Source organism: Homarus americanus, unplaced genomic scaffold (genome assembly GCF_018991925.1).
Source record: "Homarus americanus isolate GMGI-L3 unplaced genomic scaffold, GMGI_Hamer_2.0 scaffold45698, whole genome shotgun sequence".
NCBI classification, from domain to species: Eukaryota; Metazoa; Arthropoda; class Malacostraca; order Decapoda; family Nephropidae; genus Homarus; species Homarus americanus.
In genome coordinates this window covers 3,295,964-3,318,634 of record NW_024735554.1, presented here as the reverse complement: position 1 = coordinate 3,318,634, position 22,671 = coordinate 3,295,964, and the positions used below count along the sequence as shown (strand labels likewise).

Sequence of the window (22,671 nt, the reverse complement as noted above, 5' to 3'; positions counted from 1 at the left end):
TTGCAGTCTGTGCTCCTGCCGCACCATATAAATCAAATTGCACGCAGCCATCATCCACCTCATCAAACTTCTCACCATCATCAAAACTTCTATACCCCAAAAGTCCTATGGTGACTGACGAGTGGCAATGGGGAAAGGCAGAGATGGCTGCCGGGAGTCTCTAGTCACAACTCTGCACATGGGCAGCATAAACAAGATGGTCGTTTATGCACTGGGATCTATGCAGCAGTGCAATCCGGTCTTGTCTGTGCGACTGAGCAGCCCTCTCGGGGAGCCACTCTGCTGACCTCACATGGAGAGGGGGCTAGAAAAGGTACCCTAAACATAGCCTGCCTAAAGAACCAACCTGACTAGGCAACCGCACCCAGTAAGGTCATCCTTATGTGGTCGTAAACAGTCATAATCACAGATTAAAACAAAAACAAACTATACAACCTCTTAAGGTCACTGCAGGGAATGTCAGGACCCTTTTGGATACTGGCACAAATGAGCATCCTGAAAGAAGAACCACTCTTGCGGTAAAATAGCTGGCTAGGCATAACATCAACGTAGCAGCCATTAGTGAGTCCTGGCTCCCAGATGAGGGTCAATTCACAGAACGGGAGTCTGGCTATACCCTCTTCTGGAAGGGTAGGCCTGCTGTGAAGAGAAACCGCATTTATGGAGCTGGCTATGCCATCCGCCAATGCATCCTGCGTAGACTAACTGAAATGCCTGTTGGGATCAACGAGCGCCCCATGATGCTCCAAGTCCCACTGAATCACTCACGTTATGCCTTATTCATCAGTACATATACCCCAATACTGGATGCAGAGGATGACATCAAGGAGGCCATTTACACCAACCTTGACAGTGTGCTAACCTCTATCCCTGGAGAAGATAAGGTTGTGCTCCCAGCTGACTTCAATGCCAGAGTTGGTAGAGATGCTGACATTTGGCAGGGAATCATAGGGAGAAATGGACTAGGCAAGTGTAATCCCAACGGCCTACTCCTCCTCGGCAAGTGTGCTGCATACAACTTATCACCAATACGTACCTTGTTTAGGCAGGCCGACAAGTTCAAGGTGTTCGTGACAACACCCACGATCCAAACACTGGCATCTCATTGACTACATCATTGTGAGAGAAAGAAATTGCCGAGATGTCCTCATCACCTGAGCCATGCATGGCTCAGACCACTGCGACACTGGTCATCGGCTCATCAGAACCAACCTCTCATCTCACGTCGCCGCCAAAACAGCAAAGGAGCAAGCCTCCAGAAGAGTTTTTAACACTTAGAGTCTGGCGGATCCGGCAGTAGCACATGCTTTCAGAGAGCAGCTCGAATATGGGCTGATAAATAACCCGGCAACAAACAACCCAAATCCCAGTGCCGAAGGGATATTCTTGACACTCATGACAAAAACCTGCAGAGAGACCCTCAGTCAGATCGAAAGAATACACCAGGACTGGTTTGATAAAAATGGCCCAGAAACCAATGCACTCGTCGATGATAAACGTGCTGGTTTAACTGACTGGCAGAACAACCCTCAGTCTCAGACCAAAGCTGATACCTTCCGCAAGAAGAAAGCGGCGGCTCAGCTCAAACTTCGCTTTTTAAAGAATGACTGGTTTAAAAATAAAGAATGTGAAATGCAAAAACTTGCAGATCAACACAAGATCTGCAAATTTTTCAGTTCCACCAAAACATTTTATGAACCACTCACTCATGGTGCAGCCCCCCTCCACTCATCTGACGGTAACTTCCTAATTAAATATGAAGAAGGCATCCTTCAGCGCTGGAAAGAGCACTACGATTCACTGCTCAACCGAAACACCGATGTGGATGTCCTGACTACCCAGCAGGTCCTTCAGCATAAAGAGCTGACCCACCTCAGCTATCCTCCATCCTTGGATGAGGTAGCTACTGCCATCAAACATACTGTATGAAAAATAACAAAGACTCAGAGCCTGATGGAATCCCAGCCGAGGTGTATAAAGCAGGAGGACCTCTATATTTTGTCGATATTTCTGCCTTGTTCTAGAATTTGAGTCCAAACATCCAGGACCTTGAGTAACTGTGTTAAGCAGGAGTGTCCTCCCAGTTTATTTATCACTACTTTATTATGTATCTCTTCAGTTTCTTTTATAATCATATACAAATTTTTCCTCCACATCAAAATACCTGTCCTTATTTCTCTGGTATATGATATTTTGAAAGTCTTTGAAATGTTTCCTCAGTATCTCCATGAATTTATTAAACATTAAGACCATCAAATTTTACATTGTGACCTTTTACTTTTTCTTCTGCAAAAAGACTTTGTTAAATCATTCATTGGCTTTGTATTTTCCATCAAAAGATGTGGGTCAGGGCGGGTGCACAAGATAGCTAGAGGCCTCCTTCAACAAGATCCATCATTAAATGACTCCAGGAATCTCCATCCTCCAACTAAAAGGGAAAATATTGTTCAGAGTAAGGTAGGATTCTTATATCAGAAGTTGTACATTGGTGTGCTCAATTAATTTTAGGTGAAGTTTATACAGGATTAGTACAGAATATCAAAATTAAAGAATTCCTCCTTTTGGCTTGCAGTACAGTACCTCTTCTGGAACTATCAGTCTGTCAGTGACATTGATATAATAAAATGCCTTAATAAAATTCAGAATGACTCTGCACTTATTTCTGCTGCACAATCTGGTGTCAACACAACATTGAAACAACACTCATAATACAGCTGTCCTTTACCTTTGTGATATTTGGCATTGATAGTAGACAGTGATATTTGTCTTTCTCCCTCAGCTTCCAGAGGTTGATGTGATCATCCTGCAGGAAGTGCTTGAGAGATCTCGTGCCAAGCAACTGATAAAATACTTTGAAAGTAAATACCCGTACTGCATTTATGATGTTAGCGTCCACAGCATGACAACCAACCTATGTGCTGTTGGTAAGTCTTGTACCTTCCTTTTGTAGCACTGGATCCAAGAAGAAAACTCAGGCTATGTTTGTCAGTTTATTTGTGTGGCGAGGAGAACTGTGCTTAAGCAGGGAGCGAGAGTGAGTGACTGTTCCGAGGCAACCCACCAGTTTACTGTACTGTATATACCTGCTGACTGATCGAAGCTGTCTTGGCTCAAGTCTCGAACCAAGTTCAGCCACATCAGCCAGTCGACTCAGCAACAATTACATGATCAGAATGGCTAGTTACAACAGTTATAGGCATTTGTTAACTATATTACATTACATTACATAATTACATTATATTATATTATTCTTCAGCCGCGACATCAGCCCCCTCCCGACGATCGCTTGTAAGGAAAGTGACGCGTCGAAACCGAAGCGGCGGCCGTACCACACGGCCGGACCTCGTACGCAAACATGAGCGTAGTGGTGGCATAGTCACAGGTTCTGCGTTGCTTGCGGGGGCAGCGTTGGTCTGCCTGTTTATGCTGGGGCTGGGTCCTCCTCGATGTGAGCCGGCTTCAGTCGGTCGAGGGAGACTGTGTGCCGAGCCTCATGGAAGTCGATCGTAAAAAACTTAGACGACCGGCGGAGTACCCTGAAAGGACCGTCGTAGGGACGTTGCAGTGGCGTTCCAGGTGTCATTCGGCATACGAAAACATGTGTTGCCTCGTCCAGTGCCTTGTCGATGAAAACCTGCTTCCGAGAGCTCTGCCTTGGTGGTGTAAGACGCAGGGACCAGATACAGTCGCGGAGTGTCTCCACTTACGAACCAGTCTGCGATGATGAAGTAGATGTGGAGGCTAGAAATTCTCCGGGAAGGCACAAGGCAGAGCCGTAGACGAGCTCAGCCACTCATCAGCCCAAATCGGTCTTAAGGGCTGACCGGATCCCTAGGAGAACGAGCGGCAGATGCCCGGTCCAATTGCTTGGTATCGACTGGGCCATGATGGCTGCTTTCAACTGGCGATGAAACCTCTCAACTAACCCGTTGCTTGCTGGGTGGTAAGCGGTGGTGCGGATGCGGGAAGAGCCAAGCAGTTTCATCAGTTGATCCCAAAGCCCAGATTCGAATTGCCAGCCTCTATTGGTTGTCACGCGACGGTTGAGGGCACCCCGAAGCGAGCAACCCAACCAGAGATGAAGGCCCTGGCGACTGCTTGTGCGGTGATCTCGGTGATGGGTACCACTTCTGGCCAAAGAGTAAAGTGGTCGACAATTGTTAGAAGGGATCGGAAACCTTCTGTGGGCGGTAGTGATCCAACAATGTCAAAGTGAGCTGATGGTGGTAGAAACGTACCAACAGGTGACTTAGTGTGCCGTTGGATTTTAGAGCTTTGGCAGACCATGCACGCCTTGGTCCAGCGTCGCACATCACTGTTGCTGGAGGGCCAGACATAGCGCTGTGTGACGAGTCTCTGCGTTGCACGTATGCCAGGATGCGAGAACGAGTGCAGCAACTGAAACAACTGTTGGTGCATATCCAGAGGAACTAGTAGACGGAGCTGGTTGGTCAACGTATCACTGATCAACGTCTTGAGGTTGGGGAGAGGAACATCTCTAAGCTGGAGCCCCGTATCCACGGTCCGTAGCTGTTGCATGTCGATGTTGCGTTGTTGAGCGTCATCAAGCAGCGTGAAATCCAGTTTGGAGGCATTAGAGTCATCAGCCGAGAGTGTGAAAACGCGCAAGAAGGCGTTGACGACATTGTTTTCACCCTTGATGTGACGAATGTTAGCCGTAAACTTGAGGATGAAATCCAGGTGCCATTGCTCCCTTGGTAGGTGCCGACCTGAGGAGTAAATGGCAGCCAACACGAGGGGCTTGTGGTCGGTGTAGAGGCAGAAATCGTGCCCCTCCAGTAGGCAGTGGAAGTGCTTTACAGCCAGGTAGGCAGCTCACGGCCAAGTGTAGAGTAGCGCGTTTCCTGTGGTTGCAGGCTTTTTGAGTAGAAGGCCAGTGGTTCGGCGCGGCCGTAAATGTGCTGGTGAAGTACGGCGCCGACGCCGGTATCAGAGGCGTCAACTATTAGTCTGAGAAGTGCACCAGGGTGAGGGTGACTCAGTAGTGTGGCGTTGGCCAAGGCTTTCTTCACCTCCTCGAAAGCTTGTGTTTCCTCTGTCGTCCAGAACACGGCTCTCATTACTGTCTTGTCTTTCTTCTGTACAAGAGCGTAGAGCGGGCGAAGTAAGGCAGCTCAGCGAGGAACAAAACGGTGGTAATATGCCATGAGTCCCAAGAATCGCCTGAGCTTCTGCTTTTGAGGCAGTGGGAAAGTAGTGATGGCTTCGACCTTATCGTGCAGGGGTTTTGTTCCGTGCTGTGAGATGTGATATCCCAGGAACGAGAGCTCGGGGATGCCAAACTGGCACTTTTCCTTGTTGATGATGATCCTGTACAGGCAGAAGCGGTCGAAGATCTGGCGAAGATGTTGCAAATGCTCTTCCTCAGAACGGCTGGCCACGAGGCAGTCATCGACGTAAGAGAAGAAGAATGGCAGTTCTCTCAGCACGTTATCGATAAAACGCTGGAATGTCTGGCTGGCGTTCTTCCGGCCGAACGGAAGCCTGACGAACTCGTACAGGTTGAAAGGAGTAGTTACAGCAGTTTTACAAACGTCAGCTGGGTTGACGGGTATCTGGTTGTACGCCCTCATGAAGTCTATCTTCGAGAACCTGGTAGCTCCAGCGAGATTGGCGGCAAAGTTGTGGATGCACGGCAATGGATAGCGGTCGGGAACTATCACCGCATTGAGAGCGTGGTAATCGACACAGGGGCGCCAGCTTCCAAGCTGCTTTTTTGGGTACCATGTGCAGCGCCGACGACCAGGTGCTGTTTGATGGGTGGATTATGCCCAGGCTGAGCATCTGATGGAACTCCCTCTTAGCGATGTGGAGTCTGTCGGGTCCTCGGAACCAAAAGTGGGAGAAGACTGGCAGGCCTTTGGTCTCATTATGGTGGACCACTTCTTGTTTGAGCGGCAGAGGGCTGTCACTGTAATGCGTCAGAGATGGAAACTCCCTCAAGAGCTTGATATAAGGAGATATTTCTGGGTAGTCGGCTGTGAGTCACAGAGATACAATGGTGATTGGCCCCCCGCTGACTCAGCCCTGGGTGATTGGGTACATGGTGCTGCATGTCGATTGAGAAGCAGTAATGGTTCAGGAAATCCATGCCTATGACGGAGAAACCGACATCAGCTACTAAGAACTTCCACGTGTATCGTTGGCCAAGGTTGAGATCCAGCGTGACCGACTTGGAGCCGTAGGTGTTGGTGCCGTTTGCCGCCAATAGCTTGTTGGTTGATGTGGGTGTTGCTTGGCAGCTGGACTTCGGCAGGACGCTGAACTGTGCGCCATTGTCAATCAGGAAGTGCATACCTGTACAGTGATCCGTGAGGTGGAAGAGGCGGTCAGGTTCCGGCTCCCATGCAGTTGCCGCGCTCACGACCAGAAGCATGGCATCTGGCAAAGGAGGGCCCGGTCACCGAAGCGGTGATGGTAGAAGCACAGGTTGTTGGACTGTCCTGACGATCTGCTGCCTGCAGGCTAGGGCAATCGGCTTTGCTGCTGGTAACGCTGTGGCTGTGTAGGTGGTGTTGACATTCACAGGGAGGCCGTGACGCTATCTGGACAGAATTAAGGGCACCGATGAGAGCGTCCAGCCGATAGGCTGGCACTATGACCGACTGCCGGTTTTCCTTGGGCTGCGGAGACAGCACTGAATGGTCTGGTGCCAAGGCAGGAGAGGTTTGTGGTGCTGGTGTCACGGATGAGGTGCTGGCAGTCATAGAACTAGACGCTTTCATGAAGTGGTCAGCAGGCTCCTCCATGCCGTCCAATGAGGTGTTCTCAGGAAATATGGAGAGCGCTGCCCAAACATTGGCCGGCAAACACTGTAGGAACAGCGGACGGAGAATGAGGTCTTCCGACGTGGTGCCGGTGGTGGAGAGTAAGTGGCGGAGGCTTTGCAGGAGCTGGGAAGGCTTGCGGGCGCCGAGGGATTCGTCCCTCAACAACTGCTGCATATGCTGTTGAGACGATGCGCCCAGCCACGCCCATAACGCCAAGCACAATTTCTCAGAAGGCTCCTCTGCCAGGGGCGCCTTGAGGATGTTGCGTTTTTCCATGGTGACAGTAGGTGGTAGCATCGACATGGCATGGCGGTACTTCGTGGCACATACAGCTATTCGTCATGTCGTGAAGTAGCTGTTGAGCTGCAGTAGCCAAAGCTCCGGGTCAGAGCCAATGAAGGCCTGAGCAGCAGGATGGACTACGGGAGACAGCTGGAGCAGCACCGGTTGGGACTGGTGGAGACATGGTAACAAGATCGTCGTCTTTTCGGTCACTCCGGGGTCACCAATGTAGCACTGAATCCAAGAAGAACACTCAGACTATGTTTGTCAGTTTATTTGTGTGGCGAGGAGAAGTGTGCTTTAGCACGGAGCGAGAGTGAGTGACTGTTCCAAGGCCACCCACCAGTTTACTGTACTGTACAGTATATACCTGCTGACTCATCGAAGCTGTCTTGGCTCAAGTCTCGAACCAAGTTCAGCCACATCAGCCAGCCGACTCAAAAACAGTTACAAGAGCAAAACAACTAGTTACAATAAGTTTTAGGCATCTGTTAAGATACTTGTATATTACATTACATTACAGTGGTCTCTCGGTTAATGAACACAATTCGTTCCAGAAGGTCGTTCATTAATCGAAAATTTCATTAACCGAAACCATTGTTTCAATGGGATTTTGGGTAATTGGTTCCAGCTCATCGAAGATTACATACAAAGTAAAAATAAATGCAGTTAAGTACACTTACTTTGAGGTGTGTATGTAGAAGGCTCCTGGTTGATGATGATGGGAATTAGAAGTGGGGGTGGAGGAGAAGGGGGAAGAGAAGGAAGTGGGGGTGGAAGAGAAATCACCCCAGGCTTCATGCCGTCATTTCACCCAAAAAATTTTAATCTCACTAGGTGTAATTCAAGATTATTTTCTTTAAATCAACACTGCACTGCACTATATATTGTCAATATGTAAAATAAATTTCAGAGTGACCAATAATTGTACTGTAAAAACGTAAAAATAGTTCATGTTCAAGAAAGTCACAAGGAAGATGTTACCTCCACTGACCAGAGATACAAACTGACGCCTTGGTGGGTGAGTCAAGTGGCTGAATGGCGCACCAAAAACTAGTTTCCTGTACTGCAATTATGTTAAATAAGTGTTTAAATGACTAAAAAATTTAATATAAAACTTGGAAAATTATTGAATAGTACAACCTTCTTGATATTTACTCAAATGGGAACGAATTTAAGCCCTAGAACCGATTACTGTATTGGCGGACTAATATTCCTGCTGGTGAGCAAGCGAAAACATGTTGACATGATTTCGTAAGAATTTCGTTAACCGAATTGAAGATTCTTATGGAAGGTAATTCGTTAACCGAAATTTCGTTAACCAAGGTGTTCGTTAACCGAGGGATCACTGTACTTTATAATACTGTAGTTTAAATACAATTAGAGAACAATGTATAGTTATTCTTGAGTCGTTACACTCTTATTTTTTTTATCCCCTACTGCTCCTGTGGAGAAGGTTGTAGAAATGATAACTTGAATAACAAAAGGTTTTATCCAGTTCAGTGTTTAGATATATTACAAGGTCTTTGACAAGTATTTTTCATCATTATTATAGAGGTGTGACCCTGCAGACTTAGGATTCAGTGACAAGCAATTTTATGTTAAAAGTGAGTTCCCCTTCATCTCTTATTTTACTTTTAATGAACAGAGTAAATGATCATTTTTTTCCAAGATATTTGTCATTGATTTATATTAAAAGTATATATAGCAGTGTACAATGTTCACTGTCAGAGGGACAATTTAAGTGAAGAATGAGAGTTGACAGTTAAGAAGTGAGTAAGGGGTGGTTTGAGGAGGTGCACAGCTCAGAAAATGATTAAAAATAAAAGAATGTATGTAGTATAGTACAGTATTTATGGATCCATTAAAAACAAGTAGGTCAGAATGATGTACTGTAATGGATATGTAGTAACTTTGTCTCCATGATACACCACTTAGCATGAGCCATAGCATGAAATTCAACCATTCAACCTGTGCAATTGTGAATTCTTGGTCAAAATTAAGCATGCAATTGTGAAACTGTACAAAGAGAGACTTAAAATATTACTTTTATTACTGTTATTCTTATAAACTTGGTGTTATATTAACTTTTATATAATGTTGTCCTCAGGAAGCGGCCTCTTCCTAGCGTCTCGATACCCAGTTTTAGAAGCAACTTTCCATCCCTTCACTTATAAAACCCATTATGGTATATTTGTGTGTTATGGAATTTTGTTGACAAAGGTAAGGTTTTATGTAGTTTTGCAATTTTCATAATTAAACAAAATACAGTTGTCCCTCGCCAACTGCAGGGGTTAGGTTCCTGAAAAACCCTGTGGTTGGCAAATCTGTAGTTGGTAAGATTAAAGGCTTATGGAAAATAGGGGGTTAGGTTCCATGGCCGTGGATAACATTCGTCAAAGCATAAGTTGCCTGTTCCTTCACTAAACAATATCTGTACAGCATTGTACATTTAATTAAATTTGTGTCAAATACATATAAACTATCTTAATAAAATTGAATAACATAAATTTTACAGTACAGTACAGGGCGTCCTCGCTTAACGTCGGGGTTACGTTCCTCAAAATGCGACATTATGCGAAACAACGTTAAGCGGATCAATTTACCCCATAAGAAATAGATAAAATATGGGAGTTACGTTCCTGAGCCTCCCTTTGCCCTATGAAAAAAGTTACATATCCAGAAAATTATTGCCATTTCTATAGAAAATAGTATATAGAACTACAGTACTAAGTTTGTATTGGTACTCACCGATGGGCGGAGGTGGTAGAGCGAGTGTGTGGTGGGTAGTGGAGCGAAGGAAGAGGATGGCGGGAGCTGAGGAGGAGGGTGAATCACTGAGACTCTGCGGCTGCCTCCTCCTCCTCCTCCTGCTGTGACTGGGGTTCCTCCGTCGCTGTTTGCTCCTCCTCGGCTGCCGGCTGTTTTGAAGAAGCTGCTTCTGCCGTTCCGTGACGAAAAAATGAATCCAGTGTTGACTGCTTGATGCTACTCATCTTCTCCTTATAAATCTCGGTGTAACAACCAAGACTGTCCTCAATGCTGCGTTGAACCTTTGAGCTACGTTCTCTGTTTGGGTCGTCATCTAGAAGCATTTGCATTGCTTGCTGGAACGTGTTCAATGATTCTGCCAACCTCCTTGAAGTTAGCGTTCTTTGAGGTTCTTTGTCGTCGTCGTCATCGTCTTCAATGGGACTGTTCTGTTAATTGTTGCAGATCTTCGTTGGTGAGCTCCTCTGTTTGGGATGCCAGGACGTCCTCAATATCCTCTGATTCCAGCTCATCAAAGCCTGCCTGTCTAGCCAAGCTGAGGATATCCCTATTCACTGCTGGGACTAAGTCCGTAAATCCCGTAAAACTGTTGATGCACTCGGGCCACAATGTACGCCACACACCATTCAGGCAACTTTCTAAACCTCTTCCCATGCCTTGCCAATGTTGTGAATTGCATGAAGAATGTTGAAGCCGCGCCAATATTCTAGGATCGTTGGTTTATTTTCTCCGTCTGTAGCCTTGAGCAACTGTACCATGGTATGGCGTAAATAATACGCCTTGAATGCGGCGATGACGCCTTGGTCCATAGGCAGCATCAGTGCTGTAGTGTTGGGAGGCAGGAATACAATTTTTACACTGTCATGCAAGTCGTCGAGATTGGGAGGATGAGCTGGAGCATTGTCAAGGATCAGAAGAATTTTGAAGTTAAGGTTCTCCTTGGCACAGTATTCCTTCAGTGCAGGGACGGCGCACACATTTACCCACTGGCTCAATATGGTGCCGGTTATCCATGCCTTTTTGTTTGCCTTGTAAATGACAGGAAGGTGATCCTTAAGAGTAACCTTTCAGGGCCCGTGGGTTGGCAGCGCGAGAAATCAGCATAGGATTCAACTTGAAGTCACTGGCAGAGTTTGCACCAAGCAGCAGCATCAAGCGGTCTTTTGCCTCTTTAAAACCTGGCGTTCTTTTCTCCTCCTTGGAGATATAGGTCCTCTCAGGCATCCTCTTCCAAGAGAGACCAGTCTCATCCACATTGAAGACTTGCTTCGGTGAGTAGCTTCCTTGCTGTATAATCCGTTTTAATTCTGGCGGGAATGTCTCTGCAGCAACCGTATCTGAACTGGCAGCTTCACCAGTCATCTTTATGTTGTGGAAGTTATAAAGATGCTTAAATCATTGAAACCATCCTAGGCTGGCCGTAAAGGTCTCTTCCTTCGATCCTTCACCCTCTTTTGCCTTTAAGTCGTCAAACAAAGATCTGGCCTTATGCTGGATAACCATAAAGCTCACAGGGGCATTGCGTTGATTCTGATCCTCCATCCACATTGCCAGCATCTTTTCCACCTTCTCTTTCACAGTGCTTCTAGAACAAGTCGTCTTAGTAGCACTCAGAGAAGAACCACTTCCAGCACTAACCTTAATCTTGCCAGCGTTGGTCCAGATAGTACGCACCGTTGTGGGGGTTAAACCAAGCACAGCGGCTACGTCCACAGCACGTTCCCTTTTTCAAATCGGGTTAATACTTCCATTTTCGTAGCAAGGGTAATGGTCTTACATTAACATCAGTAGCACTTGATGGGTGCTTGGAAGCCATTTTGAATGGTTAGAGTACAGTATTAAGAGCAAAAACACTTAAGCACACACGAATAATGTGAAATCGTAACAGAGACTGGCTTGGCGTCGCTTGGGGACACTGTGACGTTCCGCGAGTGAGGGCAGCTCGCCGAGCCGAGAGAGCGTAGCGCGGCCAGACAAGAGCGGGTGATGTGCCGTAGAAAGTAGTCCATGACGACGCAAAACGACATAGTACAGTATCGGATCACCGGGGCGTTCAACGAATTTTTTGTCTAAAAAATTCATGGACGTAGTACTGAAACAACGTTAAGCGAGGACTTACTGTACATCTCTGTGGAGTTGGCATGTTGCTATAAGATAAGAAAAATGAAAAGCATGAGTGTGTATGTGTGTGTGTGTGTGTGGACTTGGCAGGTCGCCAAGTTAGACTGTCTCTGTAGCTACATTCCCCTACCACTCTCCCTACCAGGCTGAGGTGGGAGTTATGCTATGGTTATTTCTTAACTCATAATTTCAGGCATATAAACATAACTTTCTGTATTTTTTTCATTCATTTACATCCACTCACAATCCTACATTCAGAATGTCCACCCAAAAAAATTATCATAAGGTCAAAAACATAAATGGAATAAAAATTTCTTACAACCGCAGTACGTATTCGTGGGAAGGCAGGTGGGTGCAGTGTTGCCTATGTTGGTATCTGAGCCTTTCAAGCTGTGAGTTGACCTGCTGTTATTTTTCAACTTGTTTTTTGGGGTAGATATACATAATTTATTTATTTTTATTTATTTATTTATTTAGTTTTTTTTATGCACACACTCTTTATATAGAATGTGCCCCAAAAAATTATCATAAGGTCAAAGACAAAGGGATATGTATGGGAGCTATCACACAAGAGTGAGGGAGGGAGCAGCTTCCATCACGGCTCGTGCTAGTGACAAGATGGCTAAATGGCAACGCAGCATTTTTTCTTTTATTTATTATTACTATACTGTATTTTTATTTATTCCTCACATTTACTGGTACAGTAATATCCCATTTAGCACTCAGGATACATTCCTAGGTGAGCGCTATCCAAAACAGCGTTCTAAGAGGTCGTTATACCATTGTATGTATAGAGATACATTCCTGATGAAGTTCTTTTTTGCCCACGAGTTATATACAGTACAGTATATTGTTTGTCAAGGGTACAGATATTAATAAACACAGATTATTACATTAACATATCTTTACTAATTAATGAAAAACAAAAAGCAATATTGTATCAAGAATGACAGTCGTTTGATGAATCGTAGTGACGATTGTGGTAGAATGAGAGTGAGAGGTGGCATGTCAGTGGGACAGTGCCTGGGTGAGTGGCTGAAGCTAATCCATCTTTGCATCACTGAAATTATGATTTAGGTGGTAATGGGGGTGGGGTGGTGGTAAGTGGTGAGGAGGTGATGTGCCTATTGGTTTCTTTGGTAACATTGCACCTGCAGTACTGTCAGACACTATTGAACAGCCGATATCTACCCACAAAATTAAGTGTAAGTATAAGTGAGCAACATCATATCTCTTCAACATTACGTTTCATAACGCTTTAAAATATGGAGTGAGAAAGCAGAAAGGTGTGGGTGATTAGAGAGATGGAGTGGAAAGGAGTGGTAACATTCATTGGGTGTGTTGCCAAGTGCTCCTCAACAACTGATCTTTAACCCGGCACCATGCACTTGTGCTTCACTTAACAACACAGAACTTTATATCATACAATAAGACCTAAATGCACTAAGTCAGCAACACATCACAAGAGCAGTGTTGTCTCTGGCTCTCTGTACCAGAGTTGTCACCCTCACTCTGGATGTGTTGCTCTGTTAATTCTTGTGTTGTGGGTATCTGGAGGGGGTGTGTGTGGGTGATGTTGGAAGGTGTGGGTGGTGTTGGGGTGTGTGGGTGATGGGGGGTGTGGGTGGTGTTGGGGCTCTGTTGGTGGTGTTCGGGGTAAAGAGAGAGCGCTTGGCACTGATTGACCGAGTGAGTAAAAACAAAAGAGAGCTGCTCTTGGTGTGTTCGGACTCGTGACAATTTTGAATATAATTTTTTTTATTTCCTAGAGCTCCTAGATGCAAGCAAAGGTGCTGTAATGAAACAGCGCTCTACAGGGTAGCGCTAACTAGGGTGTTACTGTACAGTATACAGTATATTATTTCATGTATAAAGAATAAGTTTTAACACGCACAAACCATCCTTTGGGCGATGTGACACATTCAATTGCTTAGCCTGACAATCACCAAGGACGGGCAGAACCTCCCACACATCCCGTGCGTGGGTAGCACGTGTTACACCCTCCCTTAAGATAATGTGCCAAAGTTAAACAGTATTTTATATTTTCTTCATGTGTTAAGTAGTAAAGTGGAGTACTGTAGTTGTGTACTGTTTATCACTACTCAGGTAGTTGTTGTTCTTGTTTGTGAACCAATTTTGTGTTTTTGGGGGTTTGATATTTAGGTATTTTTGTCACTGGGAACCAAATCCTATATTTTCCACGTTCTTCTATTCAAGATACAAAAATTCACTTGATTAATTTTTTTTAATTCTGTTACATGCACACAAACATTAATACAGAATGTTAGCCCACGATCCTTAGTGAAACAATTGCCAAATGGCAATGCACTATTTTTTCTTTGGTTTTTATAGCATTTTTATTCATTCCCCACATTTGTGGAGAAATTCATTGGACTTCCGAGGGATAAAGACGCCACACTAATCCGCAGATACTCAGTTGGCGAGGGTCTACTATATACCATTTTTGCTGTCTGCATTTATTTTTGAACAGTGACATGTTCGTATACATTATCTTGATAAAAACTACATCATCACATCAAATGGAGGTGACTGACTTACTCATGGCAATTGTTGTCCTTGATAAGTTTTTGAGAACCTTTGCATTTGGCTTCACTACTGGCCATTACTTTTGGCAATCAATGTGCAAGTCAGATGTCTTAGATGAATTGTGCTGTTGTTTTTTTGCAAATGAATCACTAACAAGACTATAATAAATCACATCATTGTGTAGTGGTTTCCTGACAAACAAGTATTTAGGGAGATGCAGTATAATGGGATATCCATAATTAGAAATTAATTGGAGTTAATATGTGAAAGAAAAACAGATAATTGTCATTTTAAAAAATGCATTTACTTTTTCAGTTGTGTTAGCTGAAAAACATTTAGAAAAATTCATAGTGTTGATCATTGTTAGTATTTGGTCCATCAAGAATTACAGTACAGTACCTGCATTATAAACTTTTTTCCTTAATTGTAAAGGTCCTGCTTCATATTAACAAATTTCAACCTTTTACCTCACAGTTTTAAAAATCTGAGCCTACCTGTTTGTTATTTGCAGCTTGACTTGGGCATACTAACAGAAAATAGTGAGGCAGTACGTGGTGTTGGTTATGTTACCAACATACACACGCAGGTGAGTTTTGATTTAAAGTATAATTTAAAATGGACTCTTTGTATGTATTTTGTTTTAATCTCATATGGTATGCAAAGTCAAAAAGAACCTCAATTTTTTTATTCTGTCATGATCATATTTTCAGAAATTGTTACCTTATTTAGTTATAATTTCCAGTGAAGCATTTTGTTTACCAAATTCTGCCTATGAAAACATTATACTGTATATGAATACTGTAGTAAGTATGTGTGAGGGCAAATGAGGGACAATGTAAGAGTTTTGAGGTAGGAGTGAGAGTGAGGCAAGGTTGTGTGATGTCCCCATGGCTGTTTAATGTAGTTGTATACTGTCAGGAGTATTGATGGAGTTTCTCAACCAGGATCCCAGGATCCTGGAGGGTGAACCATTATATTATTTCCCAGGACAAATGCCAAAAATCCTGGAATTTTCCAGTTTTTGCAGAGCATTGAAAATACACTATAACAAAATTCTGAACTTATAATAGAAATACAAAACAGTACCTGTACTATATTTTGGGACAAGGGTCAAATGTTTACTATTTCACATCTGTAAGCTCTTACTGTGCATAATCAAGAAAAATACATACATTACAAGTATTCACATTGCGTCTATTAGTAAATCGTGTAGCCCGTGTTTCAGTGCAGTGTGCCATTTCACACCTTTTTCTTCTGTTATGTGGATTAATTTGTCACAGGAAACACAGAGTGATGAGCTGTGGTCAGCGGTCCAAAGTAGTATGCAGAGTAGATACTCCACATGTTTTGGCTTGTACAGTATTAGTCATTATTCTATTATGAAGTGATACATAATACTTTATTATGAAGTGATACATAATACTTTATTATGAAGTGATACATAATACTTTATTATGAAGTGATACATAATACTTTATTATGAAGTGATACATAATACTTTATTATGAAGTGATACATAATACTTTATTATGAAGTGATACATAATACTTTATTATGAAGTGATACATAATACTTTATTATGAAGTGATACATAATACTTTATTATGAAGTGATACATAATACTTTATTATGAAGTGATACATAATACTTTATTATGAAGTGATACATAATACTTTATTATGAAGTGATACATAATACTTTATTATGAAGTGATACATAATACTTTATTATGAAGTGATGCATAATACTTTATTATGAAGTGATACATAATACTTTATTATGAAGTGATACATAATACTTTATTATGAAGTGATACATAATACTTTATTATGAAGTGATGCATAATACTTTATTATGAAGTGATGCATAATACTTTATTATGAAGTGATACATAATACTTTATTATGAAGTGATACATAATACTTTATTATGAAGTGATGATACATAATACTTTATTATGAAGTGATGCATAATACTTTATTATGAAGTGATACATAATACTTTATTATGAAGTGATGCATAATACTTTATTATGAAGTGATACATAATACTTTATTATGTGTGAGTGATGCATAATACTTTATTATGAAGTGATACATAATACTTTATTATGAAGTGATACATAATACTTTATTATGAAGTGATACATAATACTTTATTATAGTGATGCATAATGTCTTTATTATGATGATGCATAATACATAATACTTTATTATGAAGTGATACATAATACTTTATTATGAAGTGATGCATAATACTTTATTATGAAGTGATGCATAATACTTTATTATGAAGTGATGCATAATACTTTATTATGAAGTGATGCATAATACTTTATTATGAAGTGATACATAATACTTTATTATGAAGTGATACATAATACTTTATTATGAAGTGATACATAATACTTTATTATGAAGTGATACATAATACTTTATTATGAAGTGATGCATAATACTTTATTATGAAGTGATACATAATACTTTATTATGAAGTGATACATAATACTTTATTATGAAGTGATACATAATACTTTATTATGAAGTGATGCATAATACTTTATTATGAAGTGATACATAATACTTTATTATGAAGTGATGCATAATACTTTATTATGAAGTGATACATAATACTTTATTATGAAGTGATGCATAATACTTTATTATGAAGTGATACATAATACTTTATTATGAAGTGATACATAATACTTTATTATGAAGTGATACATAATACTTTATTATGAAGTGATGCATAATACTTTATTATGAAGTGATGCATAATACTTTATTATGAAGTGATACATAATACTTTATTATGAAGTGATGCATAATACTTTATTATGAAGTGATGCATAATACTTTATTATGAAGTGATGCATAATACGTTATTATGAAGTGATGCATAATACTTTATTATGAAGTGATGCATAATACTTTATTATGAAGTGATACATAATACTTTATTATGAAGTGATGCATAATACTTTATTATGAAGTGATGCATAATACTTTATTATGAAGTGATGCATAATACTTTATTATGAAGTGATACATAATACTTTATTATGAAGTGATACATAATACTTTATTATGAAGTGATACATAATACTAATACTTTATTTTGAAGTGATGCATAATACTTTATTATGAAGTGATACATAATACTTTATTATGAAGTGATACATAATACTTTATTATGAAGTGATACATAATACTTTATTATGAAGTGATACATAATACTTTATTATGAAGTGATACATAATACTTTATTATGAAGTGATACATAATACTTTATTATGAAGTGATACATAATACTTTATTATGAAGTGATACATAAATACTTTATTATAGTATTATAATACTTTATTATAAAGTGATATAATACTTTATTATGAAGTGATGCATAATGCTTTATTATGAGTAGTACAACTTTATTATGAAGTGATGCATAATACTTTGTTATGAGAGTGTACTTTATTATGAGTGATGCACTAATACTTTATTATAGTGATGCATAATGCTTTATTATAGTGATACATAATACTTTATTATGAAGTGATATATAATACTTTATTATGAAGTGATACATAATACTTTATTATGAAGTGATACATAATACTTTATTATGAAGTGATACATAATACTTTATTATGAAGTGATACATAATACTTTATTATGAAGTGATACATAATACTTTATTATGAAGTGATACATAATACTTTATTATGAAGTGATACATAATACTTTATTATGAAGTGATACATAATACTTTATTATGAAGTGATACATAATACTTTATTATGAAGTGATACATAATACTTTATTATGAAGTGATACATAATACTTTATTATGAAGTGATGCATAATACTTTATTATGAAGTGATGCATAATACTTTATTATGAAGTGATACATAATACTTTATTATGAAGTGATACATAATACTTTATTATGAAGTGATGCATAATACGTTATTATGAAGTGATGCATAATACGTTATTATGAAGTGATGCATAATACTTTATTATGAAGTGATGCATAATACAGTACTTTATTATGAAGTGATGCATAATACTTTATTATGAAGTGATGCATAATACTTTATTATGAAGTGATGCATAATACTTTATTATGAAGTGATACATAATACTTTATTATGAAGTGATGCATAATACTTTTATTATGAAGTGATTTTACAATACTTTATTATGAAGTATGTATTACTTTTATTATGAAGTGATACATAATACTTTATTATGAAGAGGATGCGCTAATACTTTATTATGAAGTGATGCATAACATTTATTATATGATGCATAATACTTATTATGAAGTGATACATACTACTTTACAGGAAGTGATACATAATACTTCAGTATTATAGAAGTGATATACACTTTTATTATGAAGTGATACATAATACTTATTAAGGAAGTGATGCATAATACTTATTATGAAGTGCTTACAATACTTATTATGAAGTGATGCATAATACTTTATTATGAAGTGATGCATAATACTTTATTATGAAGTGATGCATAATACGTTATTATGAAGTGATGCATAATACTTTATTATGAAGTGATGCATAATACTTTATTATGAAGTGATGCATAATACTTTATTATGAAGTGATGCATAATACGTTATTATGAAGTGATACATAATACTTTATTATGAAGTGATGCATAATACTTTATTATGAAGTGATGCATAATACTTTATTATGAAGTGATGCATAATACTTTATTATGAAGTGATGCATAATACTTTATTGTGAAGTGATACATAATACTTTATTGTGAAGTGATACATAATACTTTATTATGAAGTGATACATAATACTTTATTATGAAGTGATACATAATACTTTATTATGAAGTGATACATAATACTTTATTATGAAGTGATGCATAATACTTTATTATGAAGTGATACATAATACTTTATTATGAAGTGATGCATAATACTTTATTATGAAGTGATACATAATACTTTATTATGAAGTGATGCATAATACTTTATTATGAAGTGATACATAATACTTTATTATGAAGTGATACATAATACTTTATTATGAAGTGATGCATAATACTTTATTATGAAGTGATATATAATACTTTATTATGAAGTGATGCATAATACTTTATTATGAAGTGATGATAACATTTATTATGAAGTGATACATAATACTTTTATTATGAAGTGATATAATATTTTAGTTAAGAAGTGATACATAATATTTATTATGAAGTGATACATAATACTTTATTATGAAGTGATACATAATACTTTATTATGAAGTGATGCATAATACTTTATTATGAAGTGATACATAATACTTTATTATGAAGTGATACATAATACTTTATTATGAAGTGATACATAATACTTTATTATGAAGTGATACATAATACTTATTATTGAAGTGATGCATAATACTTTATTATGAAGTGATACATAATACTTTATTATGAAGTGATACATAATACTTTATTATGAAGTGATACATAATACTTTATTATGAAGTGATACATAATACTTTATCATGAAGTGATGCATAATACTTTATTATGAAGTGATGCATAATACTTTATTATGAAGTGATACATTATACTTTATTATGAAGTGATGCATAATACTTTATTATGAAGTGATACATAATACTTTATTATGAAGTGATACATAATACTTTATTATGAAGTGATACATAATACTTTATTATGAAGTGATACATAATACTCTACTGTATTTAGATTGACATTATTTGGAGGCATATTTATATATTAACAGTGCAATAGCATCAATTGCATAAGTATATTTGAATGTACAGTAATGCTTCAGTGAAGTACAGGTTGACAACCCTTTACCCGAAAACCGACAAGCTCTAAAAACCGAAAGTTTTTTGTGGGGCTTTTTTTACCAGGGATTATTAGCCCAGCCAGGCACAGGTCACTGACCCACATCGGGGCCTGGGGGCGAAAATGTAATAGTAATAATAATTATATTAATAATAATTATTCATAGTAAATAAAAATTTTAATAAAAATACACCAAAATGAAATAATAATTATTACAATAATAATAATAATAATAATAATTATAAAATATAATAATAAAATTAATAATAATAATAATAACAATAATACTGATAATAAAATAATAATACAGTAAAGAAATACAAGAATGAAAAAAAGATCAAAAGTGAGAAACACGACCTAGACCTATGAATTATTATTATTATTATTATTATTATTTTTATTATATTTTAGACCCCCAGGCCCCAATATGGGTCAGTGATCTATACCCGGGTGGGCTAATACACATAAAAAAAAAAATCTAACCATTCTGAAAACCGAAAAATTCCGAAAACCGAAATGCCTCTGGCCCCAAGGATTTCGGATAAAGGATTGTCAACCTGTACTAGTCTAATACAATCTGGGTTGACTCAGAGATAATAGTACAGTACAGTACAGTGCAGTACTGTACTGTGTTTTCAGTCATTATATTATTTCTTGAGAAGGATAAGCAAAAATATGCTACTGAATGTATTGGGGTAATTATGAAATAAATAGGTTATTTTACCAATGCAGGTACAGTACAGGTACTTTTAGCTCGCTCCAAGTCCACAAAGCACAATAATATTTTGTGCTCAGTTTTTTTGAGAAATAATTTTTTTCTTCTAATAATATGATTATAACACTGAATGCATAAATATTATGCAGTACTATACTATGTAAATATATTTTTTCAATAAAACTATGGAGCTGAATTGTGGGATATTGTCATTGGCTATACAGCGTGTCTCTACTTGGATGATGTGTTGTACCCCGTAGAGGTACAGCACCATGCTTCAAGTGGCAGGATTACCGTACACTGCAACGAGATCAGTGACCTCCCAGGGTGCATCCTGTGCGGTACCCCTTGCATCACTAATACAAAGCTCCCTTTCTATCTTTCATTAGCTTCTCCCTTTAGCTTCTGTTACAGGATATACAGTACAGGCATCCCCTGTGTTTACTGAACCTCAGTTTATGGAAATTCTCGGTGATAAATTATAAATTGGTGAATTAATTACAATCTGTGGAATGTAAAGTTTACTACTACTATGGAAATTTGTATTTCAAAATTAGAAAATTGCTGAGAGAGAGGATTCAAATTGTACTGTACTGTACTGTACTGTACTGTACTGTACTGTACTGTCTGTGGTTTGTCCTAACACACATTCATACTGTGAAGGGCTATTTGCCTTAGCATTTCATGCAATAATTCATTACACTGAATTACAGTAATATTAATGTTTTCACCAGATTATTTAAATGTGGAATAGCAAAATTGTCAAATGCTTACTTCAGTAGGCAGTTGAATAAAATCGTTTGGTATTGGCCAGAATAAAATACCTAAGGAATATTGTACTTTGCTCTCTAAATGGTTAAACTTGTATGTACTATAAATGTACAGTCCCCTTCACTAGTGCGTTTACAGGGGCTCATCATATAAACATTCCACAAATCATTACATTGAGATATTTGTTTTTAATATTGTTTTACTTTGATTCCATAATATGTTTACTATTGTGAGTTTCCTTCTGTCGTGTGTAAACAAACACAGTGCTACCACACTGCACAAAGCCTGATGAGTCCCTGTAAATGCACTAGTGAAGGGGACTGTACATGTTCACAACTCTTTTACTGTACAGGCATATCAAGGCAAAGAACAAGTTCTGAAGCATCAGCTGGAGGAGGTGCGACAACGGGTGAAGAGTTACATCAGTAACACCCACAATCCCCAGAATGAAGTTGTGGTGTTCTCTGTTATAGGTGGAGACTTTAACTGTGACAACATGTCCCCAGGTGAGGTGATTTCAATACTAGATGTAAGTAAGTGACTAGATAAAGTAGATTTTATATTAATTTCTTTTCCTATCTTCAATAAAGTTCACATCATAGTGTTGTAATATTTTTGAACTGACAATGAATCTAATATTATTTGATGGCAATCTCTTTGAGCATCATTAAGAGGAACATCACTAAAGTTTGTTGTCATGATGTATTGTATGAACCTAGCATGTAAACATTTATTTTTTGTCAGTATTATAGACTTTCTTTTATTTTAATGTCATCCATTTACACCTGCTGCTGTAACACCTCTATAAAATAC

General features: G+C 38.8%; 1 protein-coding gene across 3 annotated transcripts in view; it reads left to right on the top strand.

Moving 5' to 3' along the window:
- LOC121871394 (sphingomyelin phosphodiesterase 5-like) overlaps positions 1-22,671 on the top strand; it is a 44,387-nt gene that overhangs the window by 9,464 nt on the left and 12,252 nt on the right. For all 3 annotated transcript variants that reach the window (XM_042373628.1, XM_042373626.1, XM_042373627.1), the window contains 5 exons: positions 2,340-2,457; positions 2,780-2,924; positions 9,184-9,296; positions 15,025-15,099; positions 22,211-22,364. In XM_042373628.1, coding sequence (XP_042229562.1) covers positions 2,340-2,457; positions 2,780-2,924; positions 9,184-9,296; positions 15,025-15,099; positions 22,211-22,364 — 605 coding nt within the window. The remainder of the gene's footprint in view (positions 1-2,339; positions 2,458-2,779; positions 2,925-9,183; positions 9,297-15,024; positions 15,100-22,210; positions 22,365-22,671) is intronic.